The sequence below is a fragment of the Homarus americanus genome, unplaced genomic scaffold, assembly GCF_018991925.1.
Source record: "Homarus americanus isolate GMGI-L3 unplaced genomic scaffold, GMGI_Hamer_2.0 scaffold19794, whole genome shotgun sequence".
Taxonomy (NCBI): Eukaryota; Metazoa; Arthropoda; class Malacostraca; order Decapoda; family Nephropidae; genus Homarus; species Homarus americanus.
The window spans coordinates 113,057-121,015 of NW_024716102.1; the positions used below are offsets into that span (position 1 = coordinate 113,057).

A 7,959-nucleotide genomic window follows, 5' to 3' on the forward strand; every position below is an offset into this window, starting at 1 on the left:
CGGATGTCATTAAGGCACAGCTGATGTACCAGCTAGTTGTGACCTTACTGGACCAGCTAGTTGTGACCTTACTGGACCAGCTAGTTGTGACCTTACTGGACCAGCTAGTTGTGACCTTACTGGACCAGCTAGTTGTGACCTTACTGGACCAGCTAGTTGTGACCTTACTGGTAGAGACCTTACTACCAGTAGTTGTGACCTTACTGGACCAGCTAGTTGTGACCTTACTGTACCAGGTAGATGTGACCTTACTGGACCAGCTAGTTGACCTTACTGGACCAGGTAGTTGTGACCTTACTGGACCAGGTAAGTTGTGACCCTTACTGGACCAGGTAGTTGTGACCTTACTGGACCAGCTAGTTGTATTATACTGGACCAGGTACTGGAGCATACTGGACCAGGTAGATGTGACCTTACTGGACCAGGTAGATGTGACCTTACTGGAGGTAGTTGTGACCTGGACCAGGTAGATTTGTGTTGCTTACTGGGACCAGGCCAGTTGTGACCTTACTGGACCAGGTGATGTATTATACTAGCAGCTAGTTGTGACCTTACTGGACCAGCTAGTTGTGACCTTACTGGACCAGCTAGTTGTGACCTTACTGGACCAGCTAGTTGTGACCTTACTGGACCAGCTAGTTGTGACCTTACTGGACCAGCTAGTTGTGACCTTACTGGACCAGCTAGTTGTGACCTTACTGGACCAGGTAGATGTGTCCTTACTATATCAGATAGTTGTGACCTTACTGGACCAGGTATTTGTGATGTCACTGGACCAGGTAGGTGTGACCTAAAGTGGACCAGGTAGATGTGACCTTACTGTACCAGGTTGATGTGACCTTACTGGAACAGCTAGTTGTGACCTTACTGGACCAGGTAGATGTGACCTTACTGATAGACTCATACAGTTGTGACCTCATCAAGAAGTATGGGAAGCATGCTCCACAGGTGACCTCAACACACGTCATGGTATACCTCCAGGCAGGTGTAAGTTTGCATTAGACAACAAGTGTGTTTATCTACATGAAGTCGTGACGACCACTACGATCTTCACTCCATGATAATTAACCTGAAAAATGTATTACCTGAGTTATATGTATTTATTTTAATATATTAAATATATTTATAAAATATACTTTAGTTCTTTATTAATACCTGTTACAACGTGAGAAATTATATTTTATTTTTGGAATTTACTTTTTATAGAAGAAAGTCTTTATGAAAACTGTCGCTCGGTGTTGTTTTCCTTCCTTCCTTCCTCACATTGTACTACATCACATTGTACTACATCACATTGTACTGCATCACATTGTACTACATCACATTGTACTGCATCACATTGTACTGCATCACATTGTGCTGCATCACATTGTACAATGTACTACATCACATTGTACTGCATCACATTGTGCTGCATTGCATTGTACTACATCACATTGTACTACAACACAGTGTGCTGCATTACATTGTACTACATCACATTGTACTACATCACATTGTGCTGCATCACATTGTACTACATCACATTGTACTGCATCACATTGTACTACATCACATTGTACTGCATCACATTGTACTACATCACATTGTACTACATCACATTGTGCTGCATCACATTGTACTACATCACATTGTACTACAACACAGTGTGCTGCATTACATTGTACTACATCACATTGTACTACATCACATTGTGCTGCATCACATTGTACTACATCACATTGTGCTGCATCACATTGTACTACATCACGTTGTGCTGCATCACATTGTACTACATCACATTGTGCTGCATCACATTGTACTACATCACGTTGTGCTGCATCACATTGGACTGCATCACATTGTACTCCTGCCGGTTCATGAACGAGTCTGAAGCAGGAGAGACGACAATTATGCTGTGGCTGTACTGTACTGTACTGTACATAAAGGATGAGTCACAATTGTTTTCCGGCAATATATTTTTTTTTATTTAAACATTTGAAGAATATGACGATATTACATTTAACAAGAGATTTATTTTGGCAGACAAAATATAATGTGGAAATTTATATGTGAATGCATGTTATTAGTATCATACGTAATTTATGTTCATTAATATGATTGGATTTGTCCTTGGTAGTCAGGTTTCATATATCTATACTGTACAGTGGTGCCATAATCAAGAATTACTCGTATGTTCTTGTGTACATGTAACAGCAATAGGGAATTAAACTGTCTTGACACGTTTGAAGAAAGACTGGTCTCTCTCTCTGTGCACTGGCTGTAGCAACAAGCGCATGATATTATATTGTAGTGGATACTCTCCCCTACAACTGCCGACTTGGCACTTGCCGTCCACTTAACAGCTAACCAGCGGCGAGTTCCACAGACCAAGCCTCGCTTTCAGACTGTGCGGCGATTGGCTTGTTACCTCCACCTCAGCCAATCAGCAGCGCCGCTTACTTCCGATCTGTCTATCTGATCTGGCAGAAGAAGCATATAAATACCCCCAGTCTCGCCGTGAAGGTCATTTCCTCCGTCATCTTCCCCGCTCTGCCTTTCACTACCAACAACTTTAGGAGCTTCTAAACTTGGAACGTGAAGGTCATAATAAGCAGCACTATATGAATAAACCAATATTAATACAAAGGTCTGACGACCCAAGGGAGCAGAACAAAGACAAAACACCAATAGGAAAGATGAAGCGATCTGGTTGAGCCCAGATTCTTTCTACTCCTACTGTATTTCAGTCTCACCACTTTTCTTCAACCCCAAATAATCTTCTTTCACCTCATAACTAATGACTCCGTTCCGTTTGAAGGTCATTCTACTCAACGCTCTCAAACAGACAAGATCTCCTCTCAACAAGCTCCTCACCACACAGCAACTCCCGAACACTGCAGTATATATTGTGATTATCCCTTCTCACCTCCGTCCTTAGTGCAGGATCTCCAACATGTACACGTATGTATGTGAGCGTAACAAAGAGAAATTTGACAACTGGCCACATACACTACACTACAGTCTCACCCCGCCATAATGTTCATATTATAACTATTACCAATAAAGTATTTATGCAATAATAATAATAATAATAGACCCCCCCCCCGTAGGTCTACCAACCTCTGCGTGAAGAAGTATTTATTTGTGGTCTGTGAGGAAGGAAGGAAGGAAGGAAGGAAGGAAAACAACACCGAGCGACAGTTTTCATAAAGACTTTCTTCTATAAAAAGTAAATAACAAAAATAAAATATAATTTCTCACGTTGTAACAGGTATTAATAAAGAACTAAATTATATTTTATAAATATATTTAATATATTAAAATAAATACATATAGCTCAGGTAATACATTTTCAGGTTAATTATCATGGAGTGAAGATCGTAGTGGTCGTCACGACTTCATGTAGATAAACACACTTGTTGTCTAATGCAAACTTACACCTGCCTGGAGGTATACCATGACGTGTGTTGAGGTCACCTGTGGAGCATGCTTCCCATACTTCTTGATGAGGTCACAACTGTATGAGTCTATCAGTAAGGTCACATCTACCTGGTCCAGTAAGGTCACAACTAGCTGTTCCAGTAAGGTCACATCAACCTGGTACAGTAAGGTCACATCTACCTGGTCCACTTTAGGTCACACCTACCTGGTCCAGTGACATCACAAATACCTGGTCCAGTAAGGTCACAACTACCTGGTCCAGTAAGTCACTTCTACCTGGTCCAGTAAGGTCACATCTACCTGGTACAGTAAGGTCACAACTAGCTGCTCCAGTAAGGTCACATCTACCTGGTCCAGTAAGTCACTGCTACCTGGTCCAGTAAGGTCACATCTACCTGGTACAGTAAGGTCACATCTACCTGGTCCAGTAAGGTCACATCTACCTGCACTACCTGGTCCAGTAAGGTCACATCTACCTGGTCAGTAGGTCACAACCTGGTCCAGTAAGGTCACAACTACCTGGTCCAGTAAGTCACTGCTACCTGGTCCAGTAAGGTCATATCTACCTGGTACAGTAAGGTCACAACTAGCTGGTCCAGTAAGGTCACAACTAGCTGGTCCAGTAAGGTCACAACTATCTGATGTAGTAAGGTCACATCTACCTGGTCCAGTAAGGTCACAACTAGCTGGTCCAGTAAGGTCACAACTAGCTGGTCCAGTAAGGTCACAACTAGCTGGTCCAGTAAGGTCACAACTAGCTGGTCCAGTAAGGTCACAACTAGCTGGTACACATCTACCTGGTCCAGTAAGGTCACAACTGGTCCAGTAAGGTCACAACTAGCTGTCCAGTAAGGTCACAACTAGCTGGTCCAGTAAGGTCACAACTAGCTAAGTGGTCACAGGTAGCAGCCTAAGGTCACAGTTGGTCACAGTAGCACAACTAGCTGGTCCAGTAAGGTCACAACTAGCTGGTACATCAGCTGTGCCTTAATGACATCCGCTATGGTTGACGGTTATGTCACTAAGTCGTTCAGGATTAACTGTTCCAGTCTTGCTTGATGATGTCACTGGCCTTCTCAGCGATCATAACAACGGGAACATTAGTGTTGCCACTGGTGACAGCTGGCATGATAGGGGCGCCAACTACTCTCAGACCAAAGACTCCACGAACCCTGAAACAAACAAGTGGTAACATTGCTCACCAAACACTATTACCAGCCAGGTTATATAAGTCTTTATACACGGTGATAATAACCTAACATGTTTATAATATGAAGGAGTTATTCATTATGTTCAAGATGAACTTAATGATGATCTTGGTGGATATTGGCGCGAACAGATAATGGTAAAGATGGATAAAAGAACTAAATGAAAACTAAAGAAAAATCCTGCAAATAAACATTAGGAGTAGCAGAGTGAAGGAGTAAATATAATAGTAATGTTTTTAAGGAGTAATAATGTTAGTTAAAGGTACAAGTTGTCCACACTTAACATAGGTATCCTGCCAATGAGGAATATACATGCATCTCTCATGTGTTACAAGTATACATGAACCATGATAAACATTTTCTTATCCATGTTTCCATTCACCTATTATATCCATGTTTCAAGTGTTTCCACTAATGACACACACTATATGTTCTCCTGCCTAAACAACACACATTGCATTCCTCGCTTTACTTACTTCAGTTTATTGTCGACCACACTATACGGGTCAGAAGCTGGTGCCATCTTGCAGCCGCCACAGAGGTGATAGAAGGCACTGGACATGTGTCGCACATAGCAGGTCCAGTAAGCGTCGCTGCCGTACGCCTCACCTCTACACTCTGGCAGGGGCTGTTAACACGACAACATATTTAACCTCTTTCATCAGTAATAACAAATAATCTAATGCAGGAATCTGACATCTGTCTGTTATTGTCTTAAGTAATATTTGTTGTTAAATATAATGGATAGACAAGATACAACATGAGAATAAAGTACAACATTATTGAACCATGTGAGGCTGCCCTGTTTAGTGTTGACACCCAGCCATTATCACTGTATTGTACAGCCTATATATGAATCTTCCCAGCAACATCCAGTTAATGATCTTGATTGGTAATTTGTTCCGCTCATCTACAACTCTTGTTTACTAACCACATATTGCCAGTTTTACCCAATTATCTAAATATTCCTTATTCAATACTATTGTTACGACATCAGTCTTGATTTAATTGTTGAAGTACCAAAGTAATATCACCTTTATTTAACGTTATCTTCCCTTTATATACTTGGGTCATAACGCCTTTCACTCTCGTCTCTCAAGAGAATGTAAATTATGTTTTCAAAATGACTTTATGCGCTTTAACGAGACTCAAATATCCGTTCAATATTCCGGTGACAAGAAGTGAACCGCATAATTCAACTGAGGCGTCACTAACTCCTGGTACAGATGCAAGATAACGTTACAGCACTGTACTAGGGCTTCTAAATACAGACTGCAGGCTCTTCCACAACATAACTTCTTTGTCTAATAACTGCCAGGCTGCCTTCCTCACAACATAACTTCTGAACAAGTAATAACTGCCAGGCTGCCTTCCTCACAACATAACTTCTGAACAAGTAATAACTGCCTGCCTTCCTCACAACATAACTTCTGAACAAGTAATAACTGCCAGGCTGCCTTCCTCACAACATAACTTCTGAACAAGTAATAACTGCCAGGCTGCCTTCCTCACAACATAACTTCTGAACAAGTAATAACTGCCAGGCTGCCTTCCTCACAACATAACTTCTGAACAAGTAATAACTGCCAGGCTGCCTTCCTCACAACATAACTTCTGAACAAGTAATAACTGCCAGGCTGCCTTCCTCACAACATAACTTCTGAACAAGTAATAACTGCCAGGCTGCCTTCCTCACAACATAACTTCTGAACAAGTAATAACTGCCAGGCTGCCTTCCTCACAACATAACTTCTGAACAAGTAATAACTGCCAGGCACCTTCCTCACCTTACAACTTCTGGACAAGTAATAACTGCCAGGCTGCCTTCCCTCACAACATAACTTCTGAACAAGTAATAATAACTGTCAGGCTGCCTTCCTCACAACCATAACTTCTGAACAAGTAATAACTGTCCAGGCTGCCTTCCTCACAACATAACTTCCTGAACAAGTAATGTAACTGCTCAAAGACTTGCCTTCCTCACAACAACTTCTGAACAAGTAATAACTGCCAGGCTGCCTTCCTCACAACATAACTTCTGAACAAGTAATAACTGCCAGGCTGCCTTCCTCACAACATAACTTCTGAACAAGTAATAACTGCCAGGCTGCCTTCCTCACAACATAACTTCTGAACAAGTAATAACTGCCAGGCTGCCTTCCTCACAACATAACTTCTGAACAAGTAATAACTGCCAGGCTGCCTTCCTCACAACATAACTTCTGAACAAGTAATAACTGCCAGGCTGCCTTCCTCACAACATAACTTCTGAACAAGTAATAACTGCTAGGCTGCCTTCCTCACAACATAACTTCTGAACAAGTAATAACTGCCAGGCTGCCTTCCTCGCAACATAACTTTTAGTCACATATAATACATTAAACAACAAAAGGCTTTATGTTGTTACCTTATCATAAAACTTTGCATCGAGGTTGTTGACGAAGTCTGAGGTGTTGCCCAGCCTCAAGGCCAACTTTATCCCTGCAATTGAACAATAAATTATTAGAGTAAATTAATCAACAATAGAATAAGTTGAGACATGATATATTAAGGTCTACATTAATATAAATGTTATATCATCTGTCAGTTATAGAGTAAATAATGAAATGTAGTTTAGAGTTGTAATGCGAGAAAGATATATAATTAAAGCAGACATTAGTTGTAAGAGGCTCGCCATGCCTACCTTCAACAAGGGTTGTGACGTCATCAGGGTGACTGAGAAGCCTGGGGTCAATATTTGGGGCATCCTTCGGGTTGTTGGACTTGAGTGTTATACTTCCTCGACTTTTTGGTCGTAAAAGGATGGGTCTGATAGTGAAGCCATCTCGGCCATATATGTCACCCATGTAGTTCAGTAACTTCTGCAGCAACAAGTAGGTGATATATTACCAATAATTAGTTAATTAACTTGGTATAAAACATTTGTTATGAGGTTTATAAACTCCCTGCCCTCTCATACAACTCCCTGCCCTCTCATATATCTCCCTTCACATACAACTCCCTGCCCTCTCATATATCTCCCTTCACATACAACTCCCTGCCCTCTCATATCTCCCCCTTCGCATACAACTCCCTGCCCTCTCATATCCCCTTCACATGCAACTCCCTGCCCTCTCATATCTCCTTCGCATACAACTCCCTGCTCTCTCATATCTCCCCTTCACATACAACTCCTGCCCTCTCATATCTCCCCCTTCACATACAACTCCCTGCCCTCTCATATCTCCCCCTTCACATACAACTCCCTGCCCTCTCATATCTCCCCCTTCACATACAACTCCCTGCCCTCTCATATCTTCACCTTCGCATACAACTCCCTGCCCTCTCA

At 41.8% G+C, this 7,959-nt stretch overlaps 2 protein-coding genes and 1 long non-coding RNA gene across 13 annotated transcripts; 1 reads left to right on the forward strand and 2 right to left on the reverse strand.

The window, feature by feature from the left end:
• The first annotated feature begins 23 nt into the window (after nucleotides 1–23).
• Nucleotides 24–1,135, forward strand: LOC121858044. 9 transcript variants are annotated; one of them, XM_042354284.1, is made up of 4 exons: nucleotides 24–170; nucleotides 207–236; nucleotides 540–707; nucleotides 853–1,135. In XM_042354284.1, exons 1-4 carry the CDS (start codon nucleotides 24–26, stop codon nucleotides 1,000–1,002), a joined length of 495 nt encoding a protein of 164 aa, XP_042210218.1. In that variant the 3' UTR covers nucleotides 1,003–1,135. The 9 variants fall into 9 exon arrangements, 3 of the variants coding, with proteins under 3 accessions (XP_042210218.1, XP_042210219.1, XP_042210220.1); XM_042354285.1 differs by having other exon boundaries at nucleotides 564–707; XM_042354286.1 differs by lacking the exon at nucleotides 207–236 and having other exon boundaries at nucleotides 582–707.
• A 2,137-nt stretch (nucleotides 1,136–3,272) lies between these two features.
• Nucleotides 3,273–4,207, reverse strand: LOC121858045. Of its 3 annotated transcripts, none has more exons than XR_006087338.1 (2): nucleotides 3,943–4,207; nucleotides 3,273–3,842 (listed from the first exon to the last, which is right to left on the reverse strand). It is a non-coding gene; the product is annotated as an uncharacterized LOC121858045 (long non-coding RNA). The 3 variants fall into 3 exon arrangements; XR_006087337.1 differs by having other exon boundaries at nucleotides 3,273–3,866; XR_006087336.1 differs by having other exon boundaries at nucleotides 3,273–3,866; nucleotides 3,919–4,207.
• Nucleotides 4,208–4,364: 157 nt separating this feature from the next.
• LOC121858047 (glucose dehydrogenase [FAD, quinone]-like) lies at nucleotides 4,365–7,562 on the reverse strand. Its single transcript, XM_042354288.1, has 4 exons — nucleotides 7,315–7,562; nucleotides 7,039–7,112; nucleotides 5,108–5,259; nucleotides 4,365–4,595 (listed from the first exon to the last, which is right to left on the reverse strand). Exons 1-4 carry the CDS (start codon nucleotides 7,475–7,477, stop codon nucleotides 4,460–4,462), a joined length of 525 nt encoding a protein of 174 aa, XP_042210222.1. The 5' UTR covers nucleotides 7,478–7,562; the 3' UTR covers nucleotides 4,365–4,459.
• Nucleotides 7,563–7,959: the final 397 nt, after the last annotated feature.